At 40.7% G+C, this 14219-nt stretch overlaps 1 protein-coding gene across 18 annotated transcripts in view; it reads right to left on the bottom strand.

The window, feature by feature from the left end:
• The window catches only part of TFDP2 (transcription factor Dp-2), a 152638-nt gene that overhangs the window by 124613 nt on the left and 13806 nt on the right, over positions 1–14219 (bottom strand). For 15 of the 18 annotated variants that reach the window (XR_009764081.1, XR_009764079.1, XR_009764080.1 and 12 more), the window contains one exon: positions 1992–2095. The exons of 1 other annotated variant lie outside the window; for it this stretch is intronic. Coding sequence is in view for 13 of the 17 variants with exons in the window: in XM_061636907.1 (XP_061492891.1) it covers positions 1992–2095 (104 nt within the window). In the remaining 4 variants the exon portion in view is untranslated. Of the gene's footprint in view, positions 1–1991; positions 2096–3979; positions 4120–14219 lie in introns of all 18 variants that reach the window. 2 more of the 18 variants (XM_061636906.1, XM_061636912.1) reach the window with 1 other exon arrangement.

Below are 14219 nucleotides of genomic sequence, written 5' to 3' on the forward strand. Positions count from 1 at the left end.
AATTCTTGGAGAAGAAAAGGAAATCTTAATGTGATGCCTGATAGATTGTTAAGAAGTATAGACAGCATTCATTCATGACCACTTCCCTATTTTTTCTTTAAAATCAATGCTTAGGCACAGTAGCATCTTTAGTCATTAGCATGTTATTGGACTAGATGACAGAGGATTGCAAAATAGGGAGTCTGAGAAAATGCTTACAAAATCAATTCCAGAAAAGTAGCCTGTTAGTTGCCAAAGAATATTCAGAGTGGAAGTTACAGTATAAAATCAAATGCTTTTTAAAGGTTATTGCATAACCAACCTCTAAATATTAGTAGGTTCTCCTATTAAATGCAGTTTTACAACTGCATTTTATTCTTTTAGGCCACAAACATACACAAATAAATTTAAGACTGAAACCAACAGGACTGCCACATTAACCTTTGTCCTGGCTGTTAAAAAAACCTACACTTGCTTGACTTGGGGAAATATTTGGTCACCAATACGATATCCAGTAGAAGGATGTACCCCAGAGACCCCCCTTTTCTTGTTCACCAGAAGCATGCTTGACACTACCAAGGCACTGGGTTAAAAAAACACTTATTCAGAGGAGGCAGAATTTTTCTGAGCAATATACATTGGCTCCTTCTCAATGCATACTGAGTAAACTGGGTGAACCCAGTGGGGTTTTGTTATTTCCAGAAGGAAAACAGTAAGTGGCAACTTACTGAAATTTGGGGACGCTGTACAGGTGACAGTTTGTGACAATGTCCTAGGAGGACACCCCTGTACGTCTATTTATGTGTAAATTATACAAGGAAAAGTGCACCTGAGGGACCAAATGGACCCCAGAAATCAGGATGAAGGATAATAGAAAGATTGCAATTAAGCATAACTGGTTTTTATGATCAAACAGGACTTGCTTATTCTTAGTTGTGGAAGCCACATACATGACTGAAACATAGGCAATACATTTAAGACTGGGATGTCAGCATTTCTGTTCTCTGCCCTATCACCTACATCCATGCTTTCAGAGACATGTGCTAAAAATTCTGCTAGTGCCAAGATGTTTCAACTACCACAAGAAAAATTAATCTAGTAATAGACTGGAAATTGCTGTATTATTTAACATGCAGAAAAAAGTGTTTGGTGGAACAGAAATGCAAGGTAAAATTCCAAACAGCCACGTGTGTATTATTTCTTTGCTTTTGTTTCTACCAGTGCAGGTAAATCAAAGACCTCTATTTGCTAGCAGAATGATTTTTGTCAAGAATCAAGGATATAATGGGCATGTGTTTACACTAAGCAAGGAAACGATTGCAAAGGCACTGCAGGAAATATTGTGTAACTGTTTCTCAGTTTAACCACTTCATACCACTGCACAACAAGCCCAGTACCATTCCAGAACATCAGCAGAACTGCATCTATTAATAGCAATTGTACTGGTGCTTCCAAAATAGTTTTGCTTTGTTTTTTTAAAGAGCATGCCTAGGAATCAGTGTCCTATTAAACACCAATTATGACTTTCTCTTCATAACCCTAAACTTATACTAGCAAGTAATGCCTACAACTACTTTTCCATATGCAAAACATTAGCATACTGCAATTGCCCATTTGCAGAATGTAAGACGTCTTGCTTCCCCTAGGAAAGGTGTCTAAAATAAGCATGACATTCATAACAAAAGAGAGCCAGTGTGGTGTAGTAGTTAAAGTGTTGGACTACGACCTGGGAGACCAGGGTTCGAATCCCCACAAAACCATGAAGCTCACTGGGTGACCTTGGGCCAGTCACTGCCTCTTAGTCTCAGAGGAAGGCAATGGTAAACCACCTCTGAATACCGCTTACCATGAAAACCCTATTCATAGGGTCGCCATAAGTCGGTATCGACTTGAAGGCAGTCCATTTCCATTTTAATGACAAAAAGTACTGGCAGGTCCTTTCTCAGTTAAAGAGAAGATCTGCCATGCGTTTCTACAATGCAGTGTTGTAAAATACGAGTAACAATACTTACCATTTGGGGTCCAACATTCATATTTATTGGTGCAAATGTTTTTGGCAAAATCTTAGTTGGTGAGTTGATGGTAGACACTGGTAGTGCAATTACGGAAATATTTTCTAAAAGGAAAACCACAAACATTATTTTTACAGAGAAAACTATGCAGCAATACAATTTTGCCATGTAAGTATGCCATTAGCTATACTGTTAAGGAAACAGATAGATAACAAGAAATGGGAAAAGTGTCATTTATTTAATTTATATCCCGGTTTTCCTTCAAGGAGTTCAAAAAGAAAGTTTATCTTCACAACCCTGTGAGGTAAGATTAGGGAGATATGGGGACTTGCCTATTCACTGCTGATCAGAGGTGCAATGGTTTACACACATTCAAACACAACACTAGCTATCATATCATAATACTGGCTCCAAAAAGTGAGACAATGAGCACTGTCTTAAGTAACTTCGTGGCTCTAGGAACATGCTATTAATCACTTCTGAAGTGCCTACAATTTTCTAAGCAACATATGATGTACTAAAAAATTAAAACAGTCCCTGCCTCCAGGCTCACAATCTAATTGACAAGGTACTAAAGGAAAGAAGAAATAGAGGGAAGAGGAAAGGAAGCACTGGAAGAGCATTCTTTCTGGCAAGGAGAGGGGACGCTTATATTCTTTGTTTGTGACACACCACCTGAGGTGGCAGAAGCATACTCATACATACAGAAGCATTGAGAGACTTCACTCATGCCAGCCTCTATTGTTGAGAGGACAAGCTCAAGGACATTCCTGTTATCTGAATAGGCACACAATCTCTCTTCTTCCTATTCAAAGCATAAAGGCATAGCAGGACAGGCACAGCTTCAGGAGAGCTCTAAGTTTGAAAGGTTACATATTCTTATGAACTAATATTTGGCTCAGTATTTTTCATTTTCTCAGATGTCACACAAAGAGCCAGTGCAGTGTAGTGGTTAAAGTATTGGACTATGACCTGGAAGTTCAGGGTTCGAATCCCCACATAGCCATGAAGCTCACTGGGTGACACTGGGGCAGTCACTGCCTCTCAGCCTGAGAGGGAGGCAATGGTAAAACCACCTCTGAATACCGCTTACCATGAAAACCGTTTGTAGGGGCACCATGAGTTGGAATTGACTTGAAGGCAGTCCATTCCCATTTTCAAGATGTCACACAGAGGAAAAATAACTGTATCTCTCATCTTATCCATTCAAAGCAAATACTCTCATAAGTAAAGGTGGACTTCTCATCCAACGGAGAGCATAAGGATGCCCATTTCTAAGGTTTTTCCTGTGCCCTTTCACACTTGTCACTGTGTCCTTTCACACTTGTTGAAACAATATTGTTTTGCTTCCATAATAGACAAGCTTACACAGGGACTCACCCTGCAAAACACACAAAATTTAAATGCAAACCATGCCTTCCCAGAAGCAGAACACATTTCGGCACAATCATCAATTAACTATCAGGATGACATATGTGCAACTTCAACTACTGGACTGGGGAAGAGAACCACATAAATGCCCATTTGAATATGTGGTTCCTCATCCAGTTAGGAGGACAAATGTATATTTCCCCTACATAGACTAAGGTGGGAGTAATCTTATTTAAGTAGCACACTTACATTATTCCTCTGATGAAAATACAAAATCTCAAAATTTATCACCAAAATACAAACAGTAGGTTGGCAAGACCTTATTACTTTTATCCTATTTATTGCAATTTGACCATACTATCTTTTTTCCATGTATTCCTCTTCTGATCTTACTGTTCAGGCCTTTCAAGTTCTCACCTGAAGTTTTAAAGCAATTTTGCTCAGACTGCCATAGAACAATAGTCAATAATGTTCTTTAGTCTCAGTCAAACAACTAAAGTATCACACTTTAGGCTCTGGAAACAAATCTGTTTACTAAACATGTCTAAACTAAACTAAATATGTAGTAATTAAGCAATATCTCTCTTGCAGACAGTTCCAGAAATGGATCTATTTACCTTTCACGGGTTTTCTATGCTTTTTCTTGCTGCTATTTTAAAACGGTGTGTGATCCATTCTAGGAGGCTGTTCTTCAGTGGTCTGATTCTCTGCTCGCTCCATTCTGATATGAGGTCAATTCTTTATTTAGGTTACCAGTCTTTTGCCATGAAATTACAGGAACGTCATAAATTCAGTATAATATGATTCCAGTATACTAAGCAAAAGCAGCTGGGTTAAGAGGGATTTTATTTGTGAACACAAATGTCTTCAATAAATGCTGAAAGTATATTTTCTATAACATGTTAAAAACCGGCATCATGCATACACCCTCCATTTGACCCTAACAAAAGATACACATAGATCCAAAGGCATGAGGCCAGGATAACATTTCTTTAATCAGTTGGCACAGGCCTAACTACAAATCTTCTGTAGGATTTGTAGGAGGCAAGTAAAGAGATCTAATTGTATGCAGACATTAAACTGATATAAAATATAATCCAAAATTTGGAACTACTCTGTCCTAACAGATCCTTAGTATCTAGATGTGATGTATAAAAAAGGAAGGTTTACTCTCCAGCCAGGCAGCACCTAATATTTAACATTAGACTATGGGGAAAAAACAAACAAAAACAGGGAAAGGCATGCACACTATCACTTCCCAGAGATGACTCCAGAAATCCTCATGAAGTATAGACCAGGAGTGGGCATGAAAAATGGTAATGTTAGAAACAGGGTTGGTTTGATTTAAATTCAAATTGATTTAAATCATGATTTAAATCACTTCTCTGAAGGACTGAATTTTAAATCACAGTTTAAATCACTAGTGACTAGTGGCTGCTCCACGAGCTAGAGGGAGCCCCAGCTGACGAAGCGTCAAGGCCCCAGCTGACAAAGTGTCAAGGCGAGTTAAGCAGCAGAGCGAAAAGAGGGTAAGTAGCTCCCATTTATTCCATTATTTAAATTGAAGTAAAACAGCTCAGAGAAATAACTAATAAGGGCAGCCCAAGGTCACCCTGAGCTAGGAGCCAAATCCCAGGAGCTGAGAAAGGTCCGGTTTGGAATAAACCTCCCCCCTGGGATAAAAACCAAAGAAATGATGAAATTTTAAAAGGGGTAGGCCTAGAAGTAGGCATTGTGAGAGCAGGGGCACAGGATATCAATTCAGAAGAGCAAAATTACCACAGGCCTAACCACAAGTGCCAAAGACACTTGAAGAGAGACACTGCTTACAAGTGCCTGTACGCTAATGCTAGGAGCCTGCGAACCAAGATGGGAGAACTGGAGTGCTTGGTCTTAGAGGAGAGCATTGATATAGTGAGCATAACGGAGACCAAGTGGAATGGAGAAAACCAGTGGGATACGGTTATCCCTGGATATAAACTATATCGGAAGGACAGGGAAGGACGTATTGGTGGCGGAGTCGCTCTATACGTGAAAGAAGGCATTGAATCCAGCAAGCTCGAAACCCCCAAAGAGGCAGACTCCTCCACAGAATCGTTGTGGGTGGTGATACCATGCCCCAGGAGGGACTTAATACTGGGAACGATCTATCGTCCCCCTGATCAAAATGCTCAGGGAGACCTTGAGATGAGATATGAAATTGAGGAAGCATCCAAACTAGGAAATGTGGTAGTAATGGGTGACTTCAACTACCCGGACATAGACTGGCTGCATATGTGTTCCAGTCATGACAAAGAAGCAAAGTTTCTAGATATTCTAAATGACTATTCCCTAGACCAGTTGGTCATGGAACCGACCAGAGGGACGGCAACCCTGGACTTAATCCTCAGTGGGGACCGGGACCTGGTGCGAGATGTAAGTGTTGTTGAACCGATTGGGAGCAGTGACCACAGTGCTATTAAATTAAACATACATGTAACTGGCCAATTGCCAAGAAAATCCAACATGGTCACATTTGACTTCAAAAGAGGAAACTTCACAAAAATGAGGGGATCGGTAAAAAGAAAGCTGAAAAACAAAGTCCAGAGGGTCACATCACTCGAAAATGCTTGGAAGTTGTTTAAAAACACTATATTAGAAGCTCAACTGGAGTGCATATCGCAGATCAGAAAAGGTACCGCCAGGGCCAAGAAGATGCCAGCATGGTTAACGAGCAAAGTCAAGGAAGCTCTTAGAGGCAAAAAGTCTTCCTTCAAAAAATGGAAGTCTTGTCCAAATGAAGAAAATAAAAAAGAACACAAACTCTGGCAAAAGAAATGCAAGAAGACAATAAGGGATGCTAAAAAAGAATTTGAGGAGCACATTGCTAAGAACATAAACACCAACAACAAAAAATTCTATAAATACATTCAAAGCAGGAGACCATCTAGGGAGGCGATTGGACCCTTGGATGATAAGGGAGTCAAAGGTGTACTAAAGAACGATAAGGAGACTGCAGAGAAGCTAAATGAATTCTTTGCATCTGTCTTCACAGTGGAAGATATAGGGCAGATCCCTGAACCTGAACTAACATTTGCAGGAAGGGATTTTGAGGAACTGAGACAAATAGTGGTAACGAGAGAGGAAGTTCTAAGCTTAATGGACAATATAAAAACTGACAAATCACCGGGCCCGGATGGCATCCACCCGAGAGTTCTCAAAGAACTCAAAGGTGAAATTGCTGATCTGCTAACTAAAATATGTAACTTGTCCCTTGGGTCCTCCTCCGTGCCTGAGGACTGGAAAGTGGCAAATGTAACGCCAATCTTCAAAAAGGGATCCAGAGGGGATCCCGGAAATTACAGGCCAGTTAGCTTAACTTCTGTCCCTGGAAAACTGGTAGAAAGTATTATTAAAGCTAGATTAACTAAGCACATAGAAGAACAAGCCTTGCTGAAGCAGAGCCAGCATGGCTTCTGCAAGGGAAAGTCCTGTCTCAGTAACCTATTAGAATTCTTTGAGAGCGTCAACAAGCATATAGATAGAGGTGATCCAGTGGACATAGTGTACTTAGACTTTCAAAAAGCGTTTGACAAGATACCTCACCAAAGGCTTCTGAGGAAGCTTAGCAGTCATGGAATAAGAGGAGAGGTCCTCTTGTGGATAAGAAATTGGTTAAGAAGCAGAAAGCAGAGAGTAGGAATAAACGGACAGTTCTCCCAATGGAGGGCTGTAGAAAGTGGAGTCCCTCAAGGATCGGTATTGGGACCTGTACTTTTCAACTTGTTCATTAATGACCTAGAATTAGGAGTGAGCAGTGAAGTGGCCAAGTTTGCTGACGACACTAAATTGTTCAGGGTTGTTAAAACAAAGAGGGATTGCGAAGAGCTCCAAAAAGACCTCTCCAAACTGAGTGAATGGGCAGAAAAATGGCAAATGCAATTCAATATAAACAAGTGTAAAATTATGCATATTGGAGCAAAAAATCTTAATTTCACATATACGCTCATGGGGTCTGAACTGGCGGTGACCAACCAGGAGAGAGACCTCGGGGTTGTAGTGGACAGCACGATGAATATGTCGACCCAGTGTGCGGCAGCTGTGAAAAAGGCAAATTCCATGCTAGCGATAATTAGGAAAGGTATTGAAAATAAAACAGCTGATATCATAATGCTGTTGTATAAATCTATGGTGCGGCCACATTTGGAATACTGTGTACAGTTCTGGTCGCCTCATCTCAAAAAGGATATTATGGAGTTGGAAAAGGTTCAGAAGAGGGCAACCAGAATGATCAAGGGGATGGAGCGACTCCCTTACGAGGAAAGGTTGCAGCATTTGGGGCTTTTTAGTTTAGAGAAAAGGCGGGTCAGAGGAGACATGATAGAAGTGTATAAAATTATGCATGGCATTGAGAAAGTGGATAGAGAAAAGTTCTTCTCCCTCTCTCATAATACTAGAACTCGTGGACATTCAAAGAAGCTGAATGTTGGAAGATTCAGGACAGACAAAAGGAAGTACTTCTTTACTCAGCGCATAGTTAAACTATGGAATTTGCTCCCACAAGATGCAGTAATGGCCACCAGCTTGGATGGCTTTAAAAGAAGATTAGACAAATTCATGGAGGACAGGGCTATCAATGGCTACTAGCCATGATGGCTGTGCTCTGCCACCCTAGTCAGAGGCAGCATGCTTCTGAAAACCAGTTGCCGGAAGCCTCAGGAGGGGAGAGTGTTCTTGCACTCGGGTCCTGCTTGCGGGCTTCCCCCAGGCACCTGGTTGGCCACTGTGGGAACAGGATGCTGGACTAGATGGGCCACTGGCCTGATCCAGCAGGCTCTTCTTATGTTCTTATTCTATTTAATCATTTTTTTTAGTAGAAGTACATTATTTAATACAACCTTAATATATATTCAGAGATGTATGTTTCATTAGAAGGTAAGTACAAAGTAAGCAATTATTCTGAATAGTTTTCAGATTAATTTTCATCAAAAAATGGGATGATAATTTGGTCATTTTAGTACTAAACCAGAATGAACTTGTAAAGTCATCCAGGAGATGAACCAGCTTCAGCTGTTCAATTAACCATGGTATTTTTGTCATGATGTGCCAGAATCACCACCAAATAGCCTTCTAAATTGTACTAATAAGTTGCTGAAGAAGAAAACTAACCAGAAGAATAAACAAACAACATTAGCAAAACATTCACATGGATTTTTGAGTGTGTGCGCGCACTGAGACAACCACCCCAGGCCTTGTACCAGTGGCCACATGTATCAGCCCTACTGACTGGTGGGATTCTCCATCTCTTCCCTTTGAGGAGCTATGGCAGGGGGAGCTGAAGGCAATGGGAGACCCAAACAGTGCGATATGGCCCAGGCACTGCACCCTTAGGGGCAGATCTAGAGGATTACACATACTTTCTAACAATACAAGTTACAACTTATCAAAATTAACAGAAGAAACTAATTATCCAAGATTAGCAGCTTCCTGGCTTGACTTCTGGCATAAACCTCAATAGTGATAACTTACCTTACTCACACACTCTACCATACCTCATTTGACTATTCCTCTCTTACTCTATTTATTTATTTAATTAATTATTAAATTTATATCCTGCCCTTCCTCCCACAAGGAGCCCAAGGCGGCAAACAAAAACACTAAAAACACTCTAAAGCATCTTAAAAACAGACTTTAAACTATATTAAAACAAAACATTTTGAAAACACTTTAAAACGCAATTCCAACACAGATGCAGACTGGGATAAGGTCTCTACTTAAAGGCGTATTGAAAGAGGAAGGTCTTCAGTAGGTGCTGAAAAGATAACTGACATAGTGCCTGTCTAATATTTACGGGGAGGAATTCCAAAGGGTAGCTGCCACTACAGTAGGGCCCCGCTTATACAGAGGGTTATGTTCCGGACCCCCGCTGTAAAGCGAAAACTGCTGTAAAGCGGATCCCATTGACTTACATTCACCAAAATGGTGCCCGGCGGCAAAAAAACGCCGTAAAAGTGGAACAAGCGCTGTAAAGTGGGGCCTTTCTACATTTCACAACCACTGTATTAGCGGAACGCTGTAAAGCAAAGCGCTGTAAAGCGGGGCCCTACTGTACACTAAAGGTCCGCATCCTATGTTGTGCGGAATGGACCTCCTGCTAAAACAGTATTTGCAGGAAGCCCTCACCTGCAGAGTGCAGTAGGCATATAAGGGGTAGGATGATCTTTCAGTATCCTGGCCCCAAGCTGTATAGGGCTTTGTACACCAAAACTAGAACTTGGCCTGGTAGCTAATGGGCAGCCAGTGCATTTCTTTCAGCAGTAGGGTGACATGTTGGCAATACCCTGCCCCAGTGAGCAGTCGCACCATCGCATTTTGCACCAGCTGCAGCTTCCGGGACAACCTCAAGGGCAGCCCCATACAGAGCGCATTATGGTAATCCAGCCTGGAGGTTGCTACTGCATGGACAACAGTGGTCAGGCTATCCCTGTTGTCTCTCCAAACATTACTCTTAGCCACTGAGGTCACCTGGGCCTCTAGTGACAAAGATGGATCTAGGAGCACCCCCAGACTACTCACCTGCTCTTTCAGAGGGAGTACGACCCCATTCAAAGCAGGCAAATGACCAATTATCCCAACTTGGGAACAACCAACTCACAACGCCTCCATCTTGCTAGGATTCAGACTCAGTTTACTGGCCCTCATCCAGCCCGCCACTGAGTCAAGGCACTGGTCCAGGGCTTGCATGGCGTCTCCCAATTCAGATGTTACAGAGAAATAGAGCTGGGTATCGTCAGTGTACTGCTGACACCTTGCCCGAAACCTCTTGATGACCACTCCCAAGGGCTTCATATAGATGTTAAACAGCATGAGGGACAAAATGGCACCCTGCGGCACCCCACAGTACAACTGCCAGGAGGCCGAAAAACAATCACCCAATGCTATTCCCTGAAAATGACCCTGGAGATAGGATTGGAAGCACTGTAAAACAGTGCCTTCAATATCCATCTCACAAAGTCAGCCCAGAAAGATACCATGGTGAATGGAATCAAAAGCCCCTGAGAGATCAAGTAATTATAACAGGTTTGCACTCCCCCTGTCCTTCTCCCAATAAAGGTCATCACATCAGGGCAACCAAGGCCTACTCAGTCCCATAACCATGCCTGAACCCAGACTGGAATGGGTCAAGGTAATCTGTTTCATCCAAGAGTACTTGCAATTGCTGCGCCATAACCCTCTCAATGACCACCAGCAGCTCAGATACTCCTCTTCCTAGGAATGCATACAATTATTGATCTTACTCAAATATAGGCCCCTAAAAATCAGACTACCACAATCTTATTTGAGAAGTAACACAATTCAGCTTTGTGTATATAAGCTTTCAATTCCATATACAAGACTATAAAAAGACTACTAACCAGTTATTTTTCTAATCAAAAACCTGATCATTTATAACTTCCATCGACAAAAATAAATCCTGAAAGTTAACACATTTCTAATGAACAAAAGCACTAATCTCAAGCTTTTTAGTGATTTTAACACTAGTAACAGCTTTTGATGTTTTAAGCTAATAAATTAGATTTATGCATCACCTACAGAAAAGCTTCTAGGTCACTTAAAACATACAGTATCACAAACACAATATTGTAACATATAAAAATTCACCTATCATAAAAACAACCAGTTTATACACCAGTAGGAATAAAACAAAATCCTTCATTCAGAAACCCCCCCCAATAAACATTAAAATCACCAGATGAGAAAATATGTTAACACTGTTACTAGTGTTAAAATTATTAAAAAAAACTTAGGGGAAAACAAATTTCACCTGTTGCTGAAAAGATTGCACAGTGGATGCCAGATGAGGAGAACATTCTATTAGCGGGGGAGGGGGCTGGCTCTAAGAAGGCCCACTCCCTTGTCACCGTCGTCTGAATTTCAGCAAGAGGCTGCACTTGGAAGAGGGCCTCCACAGATGATCTTAGGGGCTGGATAGGCTCATATGAGGGGAGAAAATCCCTCAAGATTCCAAGTCATATAAGGCTTCGTATACGAGTACTTGATTTGGGCCTGGAAATGCACTGGTAACCAGTGCAAACAAGTACCAGCATATAGTCTGGACATTAGTTCAGTCGCTGTTAGCAACCTCACTGCTGAAATCTGCACCAGCTCACATTTCTGGATAGTCTTCAGGGACAGCCCCATACGACACATTGTAGCAATCACTTCACACCAGAGACTACCAAGCTCCAAACCAGATTCTTAGTTCAGGGGGAGTGCAAGTTTTAAATGGTTTGTAAATAGTACTGGAATATATATATTCCAGTACTATTTACAAACCATTTAAAACTTGCACTCCCCCTGAACTAAGAATCTGGTTTATGAAGTCGGCAATCTTTAACAAAAAAAGTGGAGCAACCAGTTGCAAAGCAATTTCACATAGAGGGCCATAGCCTGTTGGACTTTTCCATTACAGCGATAGAGATGCCGGCAGATCCAGCAGCATTGACCACAAGGGAGAACTTTTGGATTTACTCTCTGGACACATCGGCACCACATGGCCTGAACCTGGAGGACAGTACCAGCATCACTTAGCTTCTGCAAATGAAGCCCCTCTGAGCATTCCATCCTCAAAGCTCTATAACTGCCACCTTGGTAACAGCACTTGTATGTTAGTAGCTGATGAAGGCGGAAGCTGAATCATTTTGTTAATACAATAAAAACCTGTTGTTAATCACAATTACGGTCATATGTGTGTGTGTGTGTGAGAGAGAGAGAGACAGAGAGAAATCTGTAAATGGAGTAATAAAATTTGAGTTTACTTCAACTGAATCAAGTATATAGTACTTTTTGCTAGAAAGTTTCATTTCAGAAATTAGCTATGTGACTGAAACGCTGGTCAACTGATCAAATATTCCTATGTGGATGTCATTGCATAGGTGGAAGGTTACCATTTTATTTCAGTATAATTTATTTATAATATAATTTATTAGTTAACAGCAGGAATGAGGATTGTTTGCTCCTTGTAGTTGCCAGGGCCAAACGTAACATCACAACAAAGCTTTTCCTACTGGCCTCCTGCTAGAACTGCAGGCATCTTGGGAAAGGAGCACAAGTAGCTTCCAGTGGCAAAGGTCATTGCTTAAAACTACCCATTATTGCACATTGCTTATTGCAGAAAGTAAGGATTATAACTTCACTGTGTGAGGGACTGGAATCCAATCTTAAAGTTTTGTTGCTGTCTGAGAAATTGGCTAGTTGCCTGCCCTGGATGGGGTTGCACTCCCACAGAAAGAGCAGGTTCGCAGTCTGTGAGTGCTTCTGAGTCTAAGTTGACTTGGAGACTAGGAGCACCTTTTATTAGCTTGGGTTGGTGTGACAGCTGTGGTCATTCCTGGATTGGGATAGCTTGATTACATGCACTAGTCATTTCAAGGCTGGATTACTACAACACTCCATGCAGTTTCCTTCGCATTTGGTCTGAAGGCTGCCATCAGTGCAGAATGCTGTAGCATGATTGCTGACACGAGTGATCCTATCAGCATATAGTCCTATCTATATCTATAGTCCTAGATCCTATCACTCTTGCTAACAGATCTACACTGGCTGCTGATTGGTTACTGAGCCAAATTCAAGATGCTAATATTGGTATATAAACAGTGTGAAACCAATTTACTTGCAGGATTGCCTCATCCCCTATATGCTCATTCAACCACTTAGATCTGTGGAACTGGCACTTTTACAAGTGCCACATAATGTCCATTCCACAGTTGCAAGAAATCAATCCTTTACCATGGCAGCAGCTACACTTTGGAACTCCCTGCCCATAGATATTAGGTAGATGTATTGCTTTTGGGGCTTGCAAAACCCCTTTTTGTTCCATCAAACCTACCTAAGGCTTGTACTTTCAGTATGTAATTTTGACATGTGATCTTAGCAAGTATAAAATTACTGATTTTATTCCATGCCCCTTAGTGCAATACCAAGACTATACAGTCTTTGTTACCATTCAGATGAAAACTGAGATGGTGCCAGACATGAGAAATCAAATGCAGAAGCAATCCATTAAGAAGTGGATATCTAGAAAATCAAGATGCTCCGGTAAGATGTTCTCCTGTATAATATATATTCATTTCCCCAATAAACTTCCCAGTTCCACAAGGGTTTTTTTTTTTAGAAAATGAAAAAAGAGAGACCCTTCTTGAAATATGTTGGTTAAAATTCAAAGTAGTGATGCTAGCATGTAAAAAAGCAATGCATGTGCAACAGGAGCTTACTTTATTTTTCCTGCTATAGCAATTCTAATTTTCAAAGAGACAAACGTCTTCTAAATTGAACATGCTGTGGCAGAAATATAAAAAATATTCTATATGCACACATGACGCTCTCCCTCTCACACACTTATTTTTTATTTAGAAAGATGTATAATCACTTAATCACAAAACTGTTAGCATTGTAGATAATTATCAATAAAACACAGCTAAATCCAAAAAATGTTGAAGAACATGTATGCCTCCATCCTTTATTCTTTTCATTTATTTTAAGTTTCAATATGCTAATGGCATGTGTTGTGTTTCGTGGCCTGCTGTTTATTTCAACTTACAAAGTCAAATATCATTATTTGAATTACTACTGTACATCAGTAATATAAATCTCTATTTACTCAGATGTTAAATATTTTAAACCTATGAAGTACAGAAAGTAAGAAAGATTCCCACAAGACCTTATAAATTAAATGTCAAGACTCTCTAACCTGCAAGTTAATTCCAAACATGAAAGATCTTTCTGTAACTAATCTTTAAGTGGCTCCTTGAAAGGAAGACTGCAACAGGAAACCATTGAATTACAATTCATCAAAAGGTTAAGCGCTCTCTCTCCAAA

The sequence above is a fragment of the Rhineura floridana genome, chromosome 7 (genome assembly GCF_030035675.1).
Source record: "Rhineura floridana isolate rRhiFlo1 chromosome 7, rRhiFlo1.hap2, whole genome shotgun sequence".
Classification (NCBI taxonomy): domain Eukaryota; kingdom Metazoa; phylum Chordata; class Lepidosauria; order Squamata; family Rhineuridae; genus Rhineura; species Rhineura floridana.